Raw genomic sequence first — 19844 nt, forward strand, 5'->3', positions numbered from 1 at the left:
TGGCCCCCAAACCAAAAATAAAGAAGAAACTAGGAGATAAACTACATGAATTATCATCTGAACTAGATGAACTCAGCATTGAATACCCATCAGAGCTTCACCTGCATGTAGCTGTATATACCTCCCTCTTGCCATACCCCTTAAAGATGGGAACATGTTTTACCCATCTGTTTATTTCCCACACCTATTCTATAGGGGTTTGTTGAATGAATGAGCTAACCAAAAATGAGCAAACTTTATTCTCCTGAATAAAAAAGATAGGACAATATATTTGATGAAAGATAGCTTATTTGAGTATGTGCCTTCACGTATGTTTATTGTCAGTGCTTAACAAGGGTTGTTTGATTTAGACTATCTGGCAGAGTATAAAAGGGCTATTCTGAACCAGTGGACTGTATCTTACAGGCTTCCTAAATAAACTAAAATCTATCATAGGATTTAAATGCAAACTAGAGAGGAAGCAAAAATGCAAAACATAGAACAACTGTTTGATCAGCTGTTACAAGAGACTGTGGACAAAGGCTATGTTCGTGTCTTATCTAGATGTACAAAATAATTAATCATAAAAAGTGTGATAAGGATTATTTTCTGCACTGAAACACAACAGAATTTTATAATTAATGCTGTCAGCTTTCTAGAAGCAAAGGATAAATGATATTAAAATTTTAAAGTCCTATAAAAAACCCGTGTGTTCATAGTAAATAATTGTAGGTAAAAAGGAAAAGAGGGCTTGCCTTCACATTGTTGAGAGCAAAATTTACTTGCCACCACTTAAATTTTACAAAACTGAAGGCATTTCTAATTTATAGTATCTAGAGGTTCAGTAAATTACAACTTCAAACTGATGAAGAATCATGTTTTTTTATCTGCATTGAGTTAGAGTGGTAAAATATTGGCTTCCTGGGCCAAAGAGATGGCTCATGCTTTAAACGCTAAGAACCACGGTTCAATCAAACCCCAGCACTGCAGGTCCTTCCCACCCTAAGAACAGCACCAGGAATTACCACTAAGTACCACTAGATGTGGCCTCCAAAAAAGAAAATGCTGATTTCTACTAAAGTTTCTATGAATCTCTTTACTATAGTTCTACCACAATGTCAATTAACAAAACTTTCTTGAACTGACAATTGTGCAAAATCTTAAGATTTCTAACATTTCTAGGAATTTACTAAAGTTTAGTGATAGTGATGTTCACAATAGCTTTATTTAGAATAGCAGAGATTTGGAAATAACACATATGTTCAGTAATAGGGGATTGGCTCAATAATTATAATTAGTTACATAAAGAAACATGAATTTATCCAGGTCATAAATAAGAAGAGCATTTAATACATAGTTAAACTTTCTTAATATGTCATATATTTAAATGGGCTATCAAGGAGCTGGAGCGATAGCAAGGTGAGTAGGGCATTTGCCTTGCACATGGCCGACCAGGGCTCAATTCCTCCACCCCACTTGGAGAACCTAGCAAGCTACCAAGAGTATCCCACCTGCACGGCAGAGTCTGGCAAGCTACCCGTGGTGTATTCGACATGCTAAAAATAGTAACAAGTCTCACAATGGAGACGTTACTGGTGCCCACTCAAGCAAATTGATGAACAATGGGATGACAGTGATATAGTGATCAATGAATATAGTAAATACAGCAGATTTTTTTGTAGCAAGAGTAATAGTTTTTAATCAACCACTTGTGGTTAGATTTTCAGCAAAAACTTAATTAAGGATGGCTTTTGTTGATGCTATTCTGCAATTTATAGATTTTCACACTAAAGATGCCTGCAACTCAACTTACTAAGAATGTCTAAAAAAAACTTAACTGCAAATCACCCATGAAGAATATAGTCTCTTTTTAGTATTAGTGGACTTTATTCTTAAAACTGTTGAGGGTATTTCTCATTAGTTAATGTGACTATCAACACTTCACTTATTCTTTAAATTATCTGAAAAACAAGACTTGTATAACAAACACAGTTCCAAAATACTTGTTGCTTTAGTGTGGAAAATTGAAAAAATAACCTGTAGAAGTAAGATATAATGTAAGAAATTCTAAAAACACAATATAACACAGTAATGCAACCTGGATTACAGGAATAAAAAATAACACCAGCTCTAAACAAAGAACTCAAAATTTCTAATTCAATATAAAAGTATCATTGGAAATGTCTGAACAGTAAAGCAAAAGGGAAGATCATTTAGACTGGAAGAAGTGAAAATAAACTTAGCACCTAGCAGAAGATAACTAAGAGCCTTTATTATTGTGCACTGCTGATATTAATGATGAATATATGACACCAGGGTGAAAGATGTTAGAGTTGAGGGATGACTCAAAACCTTAATCTCTGGGGCCGGAGCGATAGCACAGCGGGTAGGGCGTTTGCCAACAATGGTATTTCATCTCATCCCACATAGACTAGCACACATCAAAAAGAACAAGAACAAGACCAGTGTTGGCATGGGTGTGGGGAGAGAAGGACTCTCATTCGTTGTTGATGGGAATGCTGACTGGTCTGGTCTTTTCTGAAAAACAATATGGACATTCCTCAAAAAACTAGAAATTGAGCCTCCATTTGACCCAGCAATACCACTCCTGAAAATATACCCAAGGCGCCCCAAAACACAAAGCAACACTACTCAAAATAGCTAAAATCTGGAAACAACACAAGTGTCCTAGAGCAGATGACTGGATAAAGAAACTATGGTACATCTATACAATGGAAGACTACTCAGTCACCAGGAAAATTGAAGTCATGAAATTTGTTTATAAATGAATGGACATGGACAGTATCCTGTTGAGTAAAATGAGACCAGAAGGAGAGGGACAGACAGAGAGTGATTACACTCATTTGCAAGACATAAAAAAACACAGCATGAGACTAATACCCAAGGAAAGTAGAAACAAGGGCCAGGAGAACTGGTCCATGGTAGAAAGCTTGCCACTAAGCAGAAGAGGGAGTGCAATTAGAGACTACTACGACAATAATAGTTGAAAATGATCACTCTGGACAAGAACCGAGTGCTGAAAATAGGCAAAAGGATTACATGTTAACCTTTCAGTACCTGTATTGCAAAGGATAATGCCCAGAAGAAAGAAAGATTATTTTTAAAAAAAAGAAAAGGAAAAAGAAAGAAAGAGAGAAGAAAAGCATCTGCCATAGAGGCAGGCTGGGAGTGAGTGGTGAGAGGGAAAGTGGGAACACTGGTGGTGGGAAATGTACACTGGTGGAGGTAGGGGTGTTGGGACACTGTATGACTGAAACCCAATCATGAACAGCTTTGTAATTGTATATATCACAGTTAATAAATTAAAATTAAAAAATAAAATTTAAAAACTGTAACTGTTTAGTCTCACTGTAGATGACAGTTATGCAAATTCCATTTAAGATGACATTATATAAAACCATAAAGTACTGAGGAGTAAGTTTCACAAAAGAAGCACAAGGGGAAAAAAGAAATATTATTTACTGAAACGTGGTTTCCTACAGTACCTTTGTTTAGTTAACTGTGGGGGGTTGGAACACAAAAGTAGAAACTTTTTATTCAAAGTATTAGCGATGGTTAACCCTCAACAAGCACCCCTTGGTTAGGTTCTTGTTCCAGTTGCATTTCCTTCTAAATCTGCAATACCTCTTTTTGCCAAAACAGTAGATGTGACTGCAAGGCCTGGAACCAGCATTTTGTCCTCTAGATCCCCTTTCATCAGACTGAAAATCAGATATTCTCACTAATAGGCAAAACTCTTAAAATGCTCCCATTTTCAGTCACTAATAATTCTACCACAGAAAACTATTTTTTAGTTCACAGGAAATTTGCAAGTTATTTGGATATTCAAAATTAGGAAGGAATTTTATACTATAGTGCCCCCATTTTTAAAGAAAATAATGACTTTTAAGCAGAAACACTGTCAAAAGCTAAGTGTGATTCATTTGGAAGCCCTGTAAGATGACAATGCCCCACATTTAACTGGAGAAAAGCTCCAAACTATTCTATCATAGGGGTTAAAAGCAGTCATACATTAAAAAATTTTTTTTAAATTTTATTGACGCACTGTGAAATAGTTACAAGCTTTCATATTTGGGTTTGATCACACAATGATCAAACACTCATCCCTCCACCAGTGCACATTCCCCACCACCAATATCCCCGGTATACCCCCCTTTTTCCACCATTCTCCTGCCTCCACAGCAGACAATATTCCCTATACACTCTCTCTCTCTCTCTCTCTCTCTCTCTCTCTCTCTACTTTTGGGCATTATGGCTTGCAACACAGACACTGAGAGGTCATCATGTTTGTTCCATTATCTACTTTCGGCATGCATCTCCCATCCTAACTGGTTCCTCCAGCCATCATTTTCTCAGTGATCCCTTCTCTATTCCATCTGCCTTCTCCCCTCCGCTCATGAAGCAGTCTTCCAGCTATGGGGCAATCCCCCGGCCCTTGTATCTACTGTCCTTGGGTGTCAGCCTCATGTGATGTTATTCTATACTCCACAAATGAGAAAAGCACTCATTCTTAATATAATCTAATTTGGTTTATTTGGGGGAGATTTAGAAGAGTCTTTGATTTTATACATTTAGGATTCCTCCCTTAAGAATTGCCTATTGACTATTGCAAACTGCACACTTAATTCTGAGCTGGGCATATCAGGAGTTAACCTCGGGGCTATCTATCTATCACTACATTTTATAAGTGAGGATCTAGAGTCTGAAAAAGTGGTTAACTAACCCAAGCTACATAGAGGCGCAGATAGAATTTAAAGCCAAGTTCTAGGTCCTGGGAATAAAATTCAATGTTATCTTGCTTTGTTCAGAGGGTGAAATGATTAACTCCATGCCGTTAGTAAGTTTACCTTCAATCTTGGAGTTACTTTTAGTTAGGTCCTAATGCTACAGGCAGGAAGAAAGGAGGACCCTGTTAAATCACATTGGACAAAATTGTCTGGAACCTAAACCAGCCCGATGGTGTGGAGATCTTTGACACAGAGACCCATCTCAGGATCCCAGAAAGACACTGAGATAAATTCCAGGTCCAAGCATGAGGTATACCTGAGAGAAGCTCCAGAAATGCAGGGACAAAGGCTGTGATAGAAACTCAAAAATGACCCACAGAAGCTCAGTGCTTTTCCCCAAGAAAAGCCCCATTAACTCCTACTTGTGTAAAGAATTTGGGACACAGGCAGTTATGGAGAATATCCACACTTAAAATCTCACCACCCCAAATGCCATTATTCAACCCTTTTCCATTCTGAAGAAGCATTCTTGAATGCATATCAAAATCTACCTCTCTCCTTCTCTCCCTTTAATTCCCCAATAAACTTGTTTTACTTCATTATTCACCTCCTCTTGAAATTTTTTTCTGTGAAGGAAAGCTGGCAGACCTAAAATGCCTGGGTAAGATTTAGGACTGACTTTTCTTTTCTACAAAGAGAAACTCTTTGCTCCAGCCTGAGTCCACAGCTGGAGCAGGTGGTAGGGATCATTCCCCGTGCTCTGCAGAACAAGTGGACTTCAGGTGCATTTTGACGGCTGCCTTGTGAGGCTGGCAGATTTAAGCATCAGTGCTATGAAGGGCTCATCACAGACTTTTATCAGTCCTGAATTTCCCAGGAACTTCCCCAGGTGACCAAAGTAGGTAGAGATGAAAATGATAGATTTCCTTCTCGAGGTTTTGGCTCTCTATCCCGACTTCCATAAGCCACATGGGAACCCTTACTCCTTTTCTGGTAAGGGTCAAGTCTTCCCCTGGCAATACAGCCTGAGAATACCTATAATACTACTCAAAGGATCCTGTCAATTTAATACAATTTCTAGGGTTCAAGGTGGCCTCGGTTGTTTTCTAAACACCAGAGATAGGGAGAAAAATAATATAAATGTTCTGGTTTTTGAGCAGCCTATAATCAAACGAGTGTACAAAAATACACAGGTGATTTAAGTAAACACAGAGAATGATGGACAGGAGAAATAATATAGTGAGTAGGGTACCTGTCTTGCATATGGCCAATTTTGGTTCAATTCTCAGCACCACATATGGTTTTCAGGGCATAAAGCCAAGAGTAAACCCTTCTTGGGCCACAGCCAGGTATGGTTCAAAGATCAAATAAACAAACAAGAAGAACTGATGGTGAATGAGATATTGAAATAGAACTACACACTGAAAATTGTTGAGACAAAAAGTATAATGACCATTAACTCCAACGATGAAAATGAATTTAGTGATAATTCTAATACGAGGTTAAATATACACATATACACATTTCATTTGTTAGACAAAAGCACTACCATCTGCCACTGTACTGTTATCTTGTTATTAAAATTTTTAATATTCACTAATTCTAAATGTCACTTAAATTGTAGAATTCTAATTCAATATACACAGTCAAGTGTATGTGCATATATAATTTGAATCTCCACATGAATAAAGAAATGCACTAACATATTAGAATTTGATGACCTGGTGAAATAATGCTTGCTACTCAATTATTACATGGACTTTACAAAGTCAATGGACTGTGAAAAAGTTAATGAGGGTCAAACTGTTAGGAAACTAGGTTATAATAGCAATTTTTCAACTTCTGGTCTGTGTACCAGCACCAGACTACAGAAATTTCCAGCTGGTCCTTAAAAAAAGAGTTTCTTCCCTTAACATATTGTAAACCTGTACAAAGTTGTTATAATAAACAAATGTTTTTATATTTCTTCCTTAGTTGTCTGTGAAATACTTCCCCAGTTATTATCTGTCAGCAGGTGTAAAAAGGCTGAAAGTCACTGAGTTAGAAAATAAATTATCTCTTCAAGTTTATGAGATAATTTTGACCCAGAAGTCAGCTGTGTATTAATTATCAAAAAAGCAGGGATCAGGGACCAGGTAGACAGCTCAAAGCAATAGAGTAGATGCCTAGTATGTATTTTATCTGAATCAGAGCCCCAATACTGCATGACTTCCACACCCCCACCCTTTTTGGTTTTGTTTGGTACTGAATGGCCCCCGAGAACTGAACCATTTTATTGCATCTCTGGGAGTAGCCCCCGAAACCCCCTAAGCACTGATCAGGGAGGCCCCTAATTTTTCCAAAACAAGGATCATTAAAATTGTTGGTTTCTCTTTGTAATTATTTTGTAACATTTTTAAATGCTTTGATGACAGATATTTTAGATGTATAAAGCAATCATGTTACTAAAAGCCTCTCATTGTAGATGCCTTTGTAACCATGATATCAAGACAAATTAGAAGATATTGTTAGTCACAAACAGAATAGCTGCTCTGACAATGAACAAAAGTTGAGACCATCATATTTATCTAACAATTAGATTTTCATTGGAGATAGAAGAAATCAAAAAGCAAAATGCATGCTGAATTAAGAATGAGGTAATCCTAATATTGACATCTATCAGGAACCAAAATGAATTAGAAGTGCTCATACAGACATATAGTCTATGCTTAGAATTTATGACATATTTAGATCTCAGTCCCATATTCAGTAGAGTTCATTTCTTTTCAAATTTAGCTGTTAACTTTCTTACATCATCTGTGTTACTAAATCATAATAAAGCCAATAAACTAAACTGAAAGGCAGCATCCTTGTTACAAGATAATATTACACATATTCCATGTGTATGTGCAAATGTGTGTGCATGCGTACGTTAGTGCCTGGACATAGACAGACACTAACCATTTCCTCAACTTTCACTTTGGCAGTGTAGTAAGCTAGCACCCTTGTGTCTTGAATCTCCTAATCATTAGTGACCATTTTGTTAGCCTGAATTACTAAACTAACTTGTAGTGTGTGCTTGCCAGACACCAAATTCCATTGTAAGTATTTTGCATGAATTTCTTTTAAACATGCCAACATTTTTATGAAGTAGATACCATTTTATCAGTATTTTCTTCACTTACGAAAACTAAGAAGACAGAGAAAAATGACCACTTTATAAATGCAGCTCACAGTGGTGAAGTCAGAGTAGAAGCCATGCTTTTAAATGCTTTGCTCTACCACTGATCTATATGACATACAGCATAGACATCAACACCCACTCAGCAGAGAAGGAAATTGTATATCATTGACAATGGACAGTCTCAGTGTAAAATCTGCTGTGGTCACTTCTGAGCTTCTTACAAGTACCTGGAAATTCTGGTTTTGGTGAGAATTGGTTCTGATTACATGGTCACCCAAACTGGCTTCTCCTGCCAATGTGACTTATCATATTTCAGAATTAAACAGACGGTATAAGGCTTTACCATTCCTGTCCCTCCCAACCCGATATCAGGGATGAAACATAGGGTCTTATACATGCAAAGTAAATGCTCAATTGTTGAGATGTACATCCTTGCCTGCGAATTTGTCATTCTGCATCGTCAAAGAAGTGTTGTGCAAAGCCAGTTCTAAGGATGCCTTTCCTCGCCTGAAGATGTGCAATGTTCTAGCTGTCTCATATTATTATTACATAGGTAATAATAATTAAATAATATTATCAATGTAATACAATTATCATGTATTAAACTTAAGATAGGAATCAGGTAGCTGAATGAAGGTCAGATCAGAGTCAGAATAATAACCAGGCTAGGGTTTTTATCTCATACTGATGGGGTATCTCATACAGTGAGTCCCAGGAACTATGGTGAACCTGACACTCTCAGGGTTGTTGTTGAAGGGATGAAAAGGAAAGACTGGAGTAAGATGAGGAACTGGCAGGTTCCAACTTATGCCTACAGATTATATTACTTCCTATTGCCACCTTATAAATGATTCATGGCAAGAAAAAATATTGGCTGGTTAGTCAGAAGTCACTGTCACTGTCACTGTCACTGTTATCCTGTTGCTAATCGATTTGCTGGAGCGGGCACCAGTAACGTCTCCATTGTGAGACTTCGTGTTACTGTTTTTGGCATATGGAATATGCCACGGGTAATTTGCCAAGCTCTACCGTGTGGGTGAGATACTCTCAGTAGCTTGCCGGGTTCTCTGAGAGGGACGGAGGAATCGAACCCGGATCGGCCTCGTGCAACAGAAACGCCCTACTCACTGTGCTATAGCTCCAAGAAGTAATTACCCAGAAATGCCTGATTCTTCTTCTATATATTAAAACTATGTAGACATCAAACAAGGGTATATTCTCCAAAAGATACAATATGCCAACCAGGGGCTTCAATGGTCCCTGGAGTCAAATGTGTATGATCCCTGGCATCACATATGAGCTGAGCTCTGTCAGAAGTAATCCCGTAGTGTAGAGCCAAGAGTAATACCTGAGCAGCACCGGGTATGACCTAACCCCTTCCCCCCAATAAACAAACAAATTAAAGAAAGAATGTGCCAATAGCAAGTTAAAGCCATCCTGGCTACCACAGACAGCCTGCTCCCTGCCAATAACAGTATCAGGAGTATCATTTTAAAGATGTAACAGATCCACACCTGACACCTTCTGGCATATAAACAGACAGGCTCTGCTACTGAACCTCATCAAGCTGCCAAGCCACCAAATTGTTTGTGCTCCATAACTTCTCAGGCACGTGACTCTGAATAACACCAGTGTGAGATATAACAATGATTGTGAAATTACTTTTATTGTTCCATCTTTTGATAATTCCATTTGCCTTTTTTTTGTGGTAACAAGCACTATAAAGTAAATTTGTTTATGCCGGCTAGGATTGCAGACTTGAGAAAGTCTGCTAAGGGAGAATTTATGACATTTAGATCTTAAACCCATATTCAAGAGAGTTCAGTTTCTTCTTCAAATTTAGCTGTTGACTTTTTTTTGCATCATCTGTATTACTAAATCACAAAAAAGCCAAGAAAGTAGAGTTGAAAAGAAGCATCTTTATTACAAGATAATATTTTGTATGTATGTGGATATGTGTGTACATGTGTATGTTAGTGCATGTACATGCACAGACTACTAACCATTTCCTCAACTTGATAAGGGTGGGAAACGGGGGATGCTTGTGGAAGGAAGATCACACTGGTGGTGAGACTGTTGTTAGAACATTGAATGCCTGAAACAACTATCACGAAAACTTTGTAAATCACGGTGTTATAATAACAATTTAAAAACTATGAGACAGCTGAATAACAAGGGAGTGATGAAACTTTTAAGATTGCACAATAGGTAAATTTAGGAAATGAAATTCACAAAAAGTCTGACTCAGTACAATGTGCTATTTTCATTTCTCTATTGTCTCCTCAAGAGGGAGGCATAGATTTTCAGCCCCTTCTACAAGTTTTATTTTTAGAACACTTACCGGTGGGTTTTAGGAGCCCAGGGATGTTCTCCATATTTCTTCATCAAAGATAAGGAGGACATTTTGCCATTAACTCATGGATGATGGCTGCTTACTATATCCCCCAACTGGTGCTATTCCCTTGTGTACTGTCACTGCTATTTCCTGCCCAGGCTAGCCCCAGCAACCCGCAGAATCACTACTGGGCAACACAGACCACCTCCTAGTTGTAATATGCAAGTTTGATTCCTGCTCTTTCACAAGCTTAGCCAAGATCTTAGCCTGTTGCCCACAGTTGGCCAAATCGCCATTCACAGGCCTGGAAAAACTTTCTCCTTCCTTTCCTTTCTGTTTCAAGGCTTTCATTTTGAAGATTTAGCAAGTCACTTCAGAATCAGCCAAGATGGTTTCCATGGTTCTATCAACCCAAACACTAAACGCTGAGACTTTGGACAGAAGCAGCAAGCTACTGCCTAGTTAGCTACATGTTGAAAATGCCATTATGCTTCCATGTTTCCAGAGATAACATATTCCTTGGATGAAAGGAAAACATTGAATTTATATGCCTTCCACCTTTATAAAGGAAATTATTCAACAATTGCCTTGGATTTTTTTTTTTGCTTTTTGGATCACACCCAGTGATGCTTAGGGGTTACTTCTGGCTCTACGCTCAGGAATTGCTACTGGTGGTCCTCAGGGGACCATATGGGATGCTGGGAATCAAACCCGGGTTGGCTGTGTGCAAGGCAAATGCCCTACCCGCTGTACTATTGCTCCAGCCCCTGCCTTGGAAAATTTTAAACATAAGAAAAAGTTATACATTAACCAGTGTACCCCAATTCATCTCCATTGATCCCAAGGGGAGTGATTAACATTTGCTGACAGCTTTAAATGCTATCAGAGAATTCCAGAATGTCTCAAGTTTAATAATTAACAACGTTTAAAAAACACAGTGAAATGCAGACACTCTTAAATATAAATCGCCGTATTTGTTACCTACTCTTTCTGAAGTTCTGAGTTTTCCATTATGATGTGGCAAGAAAAACAAACAGGCTAGTAGTAAATGTATGTGAAATTTGAACCCAATTGATTGCTACTTCATTGATGGAAAGTTAAAGTTAATGAACTCAACACCTATGTCAAGGCTAAACTGGACCTGGCTGAGCTCTAGAGCTGGGAGTAGGGTTATAAAACGGAAACCTCCCCAGGTTTCAGAGACTTGCAGATTAGTGGAGAAGAACTAGTAATGATACTATTAACTGAATAATTCAAAACTGATGACAAAAGACAATGTATTCAAAGAGATTAAACAGAGGCATCTAATCCAATCTGGGAAGTTTAGGGAAAGAAAGTCGAGAAAAATCTATGGAGCCAGAGCAATGGTTGCCTTGCTGATGCTTGTCTTACATGTAGCTGACCTAGGTCAAACTCCTGGCACCCCATATGGTCCCCCAGTCCCATCATCAAGAGTGACACCTGAGACCTGAGCCATGAGTAGTAAGCCCTGAACACCACAGGGTATGGCACAAAATAAATAAATAGATGAATAAATAAAATATAAGGTTAACTAAGTGTATGTGGGTGTCTGTCCTCATCTCCCTTCTCAGACTACAGAGAATGAGTGAAACATGTAACTTTCTGAGGAAGGGTTAAGAAGCCTCTTTTCCAGTTCTGTCCCGGGCCTTCTCCATTCTTTTGGTTTGGGTCATTGGTTTGGGTCATTTTGTGGTTTTGTTTGTTTTTGGGCCATACCTCCTGGCAATGTTCAAGGATTACTCCTGGCCCTGTACTCAGGACTCACCGCTGGAGGTGTTCTGGGGACCATTTGTGACGCCAGGGATTGAATCCAGCTTTGCCACATCCACGGCAAGCACCCTACCCATTGTACTATCACTCTAGCCTCTGGAACGTCTGCTTCCAGTGAGTTGAATACAAATTTCTGTTCCACACATCTGCAAACCCAACTTATTGTCCTGTTTCCAACCGCTAAACTGGGGTATCCTTCCAGCACCTCCAACAAAAGGTTTCCCATCCTCCCCAAAAGCAGTTCTTCCTCTCCTCTTTCCATATTTATTTTTGTGAACACCCTTACTATATTCCTGTCCCTTGACATGTCATCCATAAATGAAAAATCCCCTTGACCATGGACAACATACAAAGCTTCTCACAATTTACCACATTGCATCTTTATGACTTGGTCTTCCACCAACCAGACCCCACTTGCACCCTCCCCATAAGGTTTCCCAAATATGCTACCATGTTCCTTTATAAGCTTATGATTTTATAAAGCTGTTCCTTAGCTTAAAATGCTTTCCTCAGGAGAGATAGTAAGGTTAAGGCATCTACCTTAAATACAACAGGGCCAACTCTGGTTCTATACTCACTACCACACATGGCCAGTCCCCTGAATACTGCCAGAAGTGACTCCTGAGCATAGAACTAGGAATAAGCTCCGGTCACCACTGAATGTACCTCAAAAAAGAAAAAGTAAAATAAAACAAAAACTTTCTTCACATATTCTCCTGGTAAATTCATATTCACCCTTTAAGACTGTCTTCAAATATCACCTCTTCTGTAATGTCTACCCAGATTTTCTCAGGCAAAGGTTGACATTTGAATCACCTTAGAACTTTGTAACTCTGTGCCTGTACTACAAAAACATCTATCATGGGTCATTAGCACTAAATTTTTATGACTCTATCTCCCATATTAGCTTGAGAGCACGCCTGGGGCAGTACCCTGTATAGTTTATTTTATTTCTTTCAGGATAAGATGTGGAACAGGAAATCATTGTTCACTGAATTAATAAATAACAAATTCATGAACGGGTCACTCTTGTAGCACCTCCAACTCTATATCTGTATAGGCATCTCATCTTCCTTCCAGGTTGACAATCTAGGGCAGAAACAATGTGATACATTTATGTATCCCTTTACCACAGACTAACCTGATGTCCACTGTTTACTAGGGCTACTCATAGGACTTTGTGCCGTTTGTCAGACTTCACAAAGTTATATTCACACATTATTTCCCTTGTCTTTCACAATGACCCCATAATCTAGCTATGACTAATTTGTTATCATCAATATCCCAGAAAAAACAATTGAGTGAGGCTTTGAAACTCTTCTTGGAGCACATAACAATGCTTATTCCATATAATGATCTTCAGAAATACATAGAAAGATTGCACTCATATGTGGAATATAAAGTAGCAGAGAGGTACAAGTTTGCAATGATGCAACTTCTGGCAGAAATTTCTCTGGACTTAGTTACTAAAATACTGAAATCCAAAACCTCGTGGCCTAGCTATTGTGGCCACACGACCTCATATCTCTTCATTCTCAGCAATGAAAAACAAATTATCAAATGCTTCCTTTCCAGCAGGTCTGACTTGGGGGGGGACTCCAAACAATAATAGTGAGTTTTTTGTTGAAATATTGAATGTAATCAAAGAAAAGAGAAAGTAAAGTGAAACTTATCAGCTACACGGGCGGGGTGGGGGGCTGGAAGTTGGGGAAGGTGGGGAAGAGGTTTACTGTGGTTCTTGGTGGTGGAATATGTGCACTGGTGAAGGGATGGGTGTACAAGCATTGTGTAACTGAGACTTAAGCCTGAAAGCTTTGTAACTTTCCACATGGTGATTCAATAATAAAAAAAAAGAAATACAGTTAGCATAACTTGTTTTGCAACTTTGGGGGTTAAAGTAGAGCTTTACTGCTTCTTGTAAAATCTGGACAAATTCTTAATAAAATTTTTCACCATAATAACTTTAGTGAGCTTGATTTGGAGTATGGCTCAGAAAGGACAAAATAAAGGGGATAATAGAAGAATTTGAGGCCAAAGTGCAAGATAAAACGTTTTGGAGACTTGAAACAGAACTTCCAGCTTCCATATTATGGGTTTCTGTAGAAGACAGCATGAAGATGCACTTAGCGAAAATATTTTGAAAACACCTCGGTAGATAACCTTTTAAATCCAAGTTCCTCCAGGAAGAGAAGACTTCACTAATGCTGAAAGAAAACTGAATGTATAGAACCTTGGCCCACCTGGGCTGGGTGCTGTGCTTAAAAATCTTAAATACCTGCAGCATAGGGCACAAAGTCTTGTATGGGAGAGCTCAGGAGAGCCAGATAAACAGAAAGTGTAGCCTGAGATCTAACCCAAAGGTGAGGACGGCTGAAGAGAAAAAAATAGCACGGAAGCAGGGTCGGCATCCAACATCCAGTGCCTTGGTTTCCCCACCAGGCACCTAGTACCTTTGCCCTCGCAGGGAACAAGGCAGAACCTGCTCCTAGATCTGGGTAGAACAAGCTGTAGACAACACATCCATGTTTGGGGTTTGGGAGGTATCCAAATTATTTCTCAAGCATCAAGTGACTTTGGGAGTTGGCCGAAGCATCCCCAGAGAGCTGTTAAACAGGCTTTGTTGAGAGAAGTGCCACCATCACTCTCCTAAGAGCAACCTGACTGTCCTTAGAGAGTGGGTTTTCCCTGGTGACACCCCCCACAAGCCTCCTTCAGGATTCTAGTTTGAGGGATCCATCCATAAAATCCAGCTTTCACCTCCCTCGACTACCACCACTCACCCCCTCGCACCCCCCCACACACAAATACATAGTGAGAGGGTAATCTCTGTTCCCATGAACCCATTGGGTCCAGTTTCTCCATCCCTACTCTGCTGTTTTGGCCACAATGCACTGGGGAGCAGAGAATGGCAGAAAGGTATTTGCCAAGAAGGTCCAGCACCCCATGCCCCCCTTTGTACATGTACACTGCAGCCTCATGTACACAGAATTGTAGAGAACAGCGGCAGGGGGGTCTTTGGCAATGGATGGCCCAGGGGTCCAAGCCCTTCCCTCTGTTCCCGGGCCTGATCATTCTCCTGTCCCAGGAGAGAAAGGTGAGGCCTCACCTGTTCCAAACAAGATCGTGGGGCGTCCAGGTCAGGTTGGGGCAAAAATAACTGATTTACGGGGCTGTGATTTGCTCTACCCGGGAAGTGGCTCTCCTCCCTGGCTCTTTGCTTTTGCTTCAAAGATTTCAGTAAATTCAGCCTTGGCCGTTCTCCAGGGGAGTTCGAAGTCAGCAGACTTCAGCTGGGGCTTCTGCCCAGGGGCTCACGGCATCCTGCGCCCCCCACCCCCGCACCCCCCCCCACCTTCCCACTTCCCCGCACCCCCGCCACAGCCAACGGAGGGCTCCAAGCACCTGACTCAGTGGGGCTAGATAACCCCCCGCGGGTAGAGCGGAACTCCAGGGGCTCCAGGGTACACCCCCCCTCCAGCTCCCGCCCCGAGGGAGCCCCCCAGGGGGCCGCGGGACCCTGCGCGGGAGGAACGACGGAGGATGCACCACTGACCTGAGATGCCGCCCCCCACCACGACCACGTCGCATTTGTTGCTCATGGTGCTCGGGCCGCTCTGAGTCGCTCGAGTCTCGGAAAGTCGGTGTCTGAGGCTCTGCCCCCGCCCGCCGAGCCGCCCCGCGCGCGGTCGCCGCAGCCTGGCAGCTATATTGGCGGCCCGGGGCGCCCGGGCGCACAGCCCCGCCCGCTGCCGACGCGCCTACCCGGCCCGCGCCAGGCCCCCGCCCCCGCCCCTCCGCCCGGACCGCAGCCGGCGCCAGGGACAAAAGGTCACCAGCGGCTTCCCGGGGGCCACCATCCCTTGGCCTTCCAACAGCATTTTTCTGTGCACTTCCCTCCCGGCACGATTTGCGTTCGAGCCCAGGAAGCTTGGCCCATAGGGCTGGCTTCTCACGGTGCCAGGCTTGCTTACTCCCAGGACGTGGGGTAATACCAAGAGGGGCACCGCTCCTCCCAAGTTCAGGCATCCCGGAGCCAATGCCTTGCATGCATGATTCCAGTTCCAACTGACCGGGATACATTTCAGGCGAGAGGGAAGCCCCTGGGGAAGGCTGGGGGTGGAAAGGAGCAATGGGGCGAGTTGCAGGAGGGGCTGAGAGCCTGAAGCAAAGGACCGCTGCCTCAGCCGCCTCTCTCGCATCCACTTGTTACCCCAGTAATCCGCACTTCCGTTGCCCTCACATTTGGACGCATTTGTGGTTTGGATGTCTTTGTGATTGAGAAATCACTCACTAGTGGCAGACAAAACCCCGGTCTTGCTCTGACTTGTATTTTCTTCTTCTCTGCTTTGGGGAAAAAAAAGTCCCTGGGCCACAACCCGAAACACTTTGTCTCCACTGCCTCACCCTTCGGACAGTCTCTCTTGGTCACCTTGCAGCCCCTGTGTGTCCACTTACATCTTTAGGACTCAGAAGCTTCAGGCTCTCGAACCGTGCCCATGCTGTCCTGTTATCTAAGAGCCTGAAATCAATCTCTCTTGCTCAGGAGGATAGGGTGGGGAGGGTGGAGAGGATCCTTTGGGTTCCCTTCATTGCTTGTCAGCCAGGGTCCTGTGCATTTTAAACTTTGAATCCAAGAGGGGCTCACCATTCTTTCTCCATGTCTGATTGGCCACGAAGCCGTGGAGAAAATTCACTGGCAAACACTATTTTCCCTGAAAGCAGAGAGTACCTTGTGCTCTGTGGGTTGAATTCACCTCTATGGAAAGCACTGGAGATTTCTCAAGAAGAAAAAATAAAGACTAAAATCCCCAAGATTCCAGTCCTTGATGCCTATCCCTAAACACAAAAATATTTATTTAAAAGGTTATATGCTTACCTGTGTCCATTGCATTACAATAGCTAATATACAAACCCAATTGTTCACTATATATGAATGGATCAAGAAGTTCCGAGATATATACATGCTTAATTATATGTCTGTATGTACACACAATGGAATACTATTTACCTGTAAGAAGAGAAAAAATAATTTTGTTTGCAGAATAATGCAAATGGAGATGGAGGGCATTATTTTAAGAGAAATAAGTCAGAGGGAGAAAGACAAATACCAGTTGATCCAACTCATATACTGGATATAGAGAGGAAAACACTTATTATTGGAATAAAAAAACAGTTACCAAGAGAAAACGGGAGTTCAAGAAAGAAGACCAGACTAGAAGAAACAGAGGGACAATGGCAGAGAGCATGAACACTTTGGTGATGGTGGGTGGTATAGTAATTTTCAATATTAATACCATAAAACTTAACATATTAGTAACTACCTAAAGTATGATAAAATGAAATATTCTTAAGAATGGATTGAATTTGAACTCAGACCTTGGTCATAAGGAAAACAGATGCCTTTAGAGAATATGAGACGCCATCCCTGAACTGTTTGAGGCCTGTTTGAGGTCCTCATTCTCCTAATGGGGTGACTCCTAAGATCATTTTCCTCCTTTTGTATCGTGTGACTCCATGAAGCCTCTAAAAACTGTGCTTCTTAAACTTGCAAAGCACCCAGGTTTGAAATGGGCTCTGGAAAGTTACATTTCTTTCTTCTTCCGACCTCCCCCACCTTTTATTTCAGTTGCAAAAGAAAGCAAGTTTTATTAAAATATTCAAGAAATTTAAATACACATACACAAGAATTCATCACAAATTCCTTTATTCCCATTCAGAGTGGAGTCTGCTCCTCTGTCCCTGGATGTGAATTAACCCTATGACTTGCTTTAACCAAAGGGATGTTTGTAAATTTGAAACATGTATATGCATCAGGGAGTTGGTTCTCACTCCGATTTTGGAAACCGTTCTGGAAGATTCGACTCAATTCCCTAGTTCTTCCTATTACTCCGAGCCAGTAGCCAGCCAGCCTTGAGAAGCTGCATTTCCAGCAAGTTGCAGATGACACCAGTGCTGCTGGTACAGGAACAATATACCTTCAGCACACTCTTTACTCCAGATCTGTGCTCTCAGTCAGTGTCAGAATCAATCGTCTCCTTGCTCCCTTACCTGTGAGATGTCAATTCATTATGCAAGCAATTATGGAACACCTGCTATGCAGAGCACCAGGGAAGAAAGGACTATTACCTTTATTTCTTCCCTAAGAGACATTTCCTTTCTTCCCTAGAAAGAAAGCTATTCTGCCTCTGGGAGCTCATAGTCTATCAGGGAAGAGATCCAGAAAGAATGTTTACTTGCATCCTATACTTGATATATGTGTCACTTGGATATGTAGCAGGGCCAGGAAATTGTGGACGACCTCCAGGAGAAAATGACTTTTCTTCTGGGTCTTAAAGAGTGAATAGGAGTTCATCAACTATTGAGGAGATGAACACACCAGGCAGAGTTAGGGAGTTAGGGAGCAAGCCTGAGACAGTAACATCGACAGAACTGCACATAGAACAAATTTTTTGTGTGTGGTGCTAGCGATTGAATATAGGGCCTCACATGCAGGGAAAGTGCTCTACTGCTCAGATACATTTCCAGCCCTTATAATGAATATTTCTTATCAACTTTGGGACTTATTATAAGTACTGTAAGACTAATAGTAAATAATAAATTCATGGGGTTGAAAACTAATTATGAATACAATGATAGAAAACATTTTTGTGCATGTTTGTGTGTCTTCTCAAGTAGATAATAAATTCATGAAGAAAGAGATCATGCATTATCTTTTATTCATCCATTCAAGAACAATTTATTGAGCATGAACTGCATCAGGCACTGCTTCTCATTATAGGAAATATACCTTCATAAATAAGAAATGATGCTAATCCCAGGAAAACCAAATATGAAACAGACAATTACAATAAACCTAATTCACGTTCCAGTGGAGCGATGCTCAACACCTCTAACCAAGGAGCACGGAGGGAAGCTGTTTGCCCAGGGCAGTGTTTATTTGCCTTTCCAACATGATGAAATCCATGTTTCTTTCTTCAATTAAAATGAACGTTCTTTTCCTTCATTTTTTATTAGATGACTGCCAAGGAGATAAAATGTTCTTTTCACTTATTTCTTGCATCCAGCTTTTCGTTAGAGGATATTTCTGTGAATCTTTTCTGATGCCACAGGAGGTTTCAATAAAGCGACAGACTGTGCAGAACAGAGTTAGGGAGATATTATCTAAGTTGTACATTTCTCTCTTTCTCTCTCTCCTTTAAAGCTGGAAGCTTGGCAGACGATGAAAAATTTGCTTTAAAATTAGTTTCTTTGCAGCTTTCAAGTTTCTTTGCAGCTTCCCAATTTCTCTGTTCATCATTTGAAAGCATGTTTGGGGGAATGAAATGATTAAAGGCCATCAATTGAATCTATAGTAGGTCTTCAACAAGGCTGAGTTGAAAATATAATAGGTCCTTTGGTTAGGAGCAGGGAAGCAAACATCTCCAGCATACATCTAAATTTGGAGAGTGTCCAAATATCTTCCTTTGGAACAACGAGAAGGTGGTGGAGGCTAAGACTTTGTTTTGGCCTTTCGACTTGTTTAGGTAGCCCACCAGTTAAGGGCATTCAGCTTCAACCCAAGTCAGAGCTTTTCACAGAACACTGTGTTAGGGCTTTCAGATACAACTCAAAAGTCCAAAGACTAGTATAAGATTCTCAAAGAAAGATAAACCTCAGAGACAGAGGACTTATCAGAAACAGAGGACTTATCAGAAACCCTAATAAAATCAAGTTAGATCCCTGAAGCATCAAGCTGGGAGTAACCCCTGACCATTGCGGGATGTGGCACCGGAGCAAACCATACTGAGTGTGCCCCATACTTTGTATGCTTCCCCGCACACACTATCCC

At 40.8% G+C, this 19844-nt stretch overlaps 1 protein-coding gene across 1 annotated transcript in view; it reads right to left on the reverse strand.

Annotated features, from left to right (window-relative positions):
* Nucleotides 1-15777, reverse strand: part of MAOB (monoamine oxidase B) — a 146394-nt gene extending 130617 nt beyond the window's left edge. The window contains exon 1 of the mRNA XM_055122909.1: nucleotides 15570-15777. Coding sequence (XP_054978884.1) covers nucleotides 15570-15615 — 46 coding nt within the window. The 5' untranslated portion in view covers nucleotides 15616-15777. The remainder of the gene's footprint in view (nucleotides 1-15569) is intronic.
* Between the last annotated feature and the right edge of the window lie 4067 nt (nucleotides 15778-19844).

This window comes from Sorex araneus, chromosome X (genome assembly GCF_027595985.1).
Source record: "Sorex araneus isolate mSorAra2 chromosome X, mSorAra2.pri, whole genome shotgun sequence".
NCBI lineage: Eukaryota > Metazoa > Chordata > Mammalia > Eulipotyphla > Soricidae > Sorex > Sorex araneus.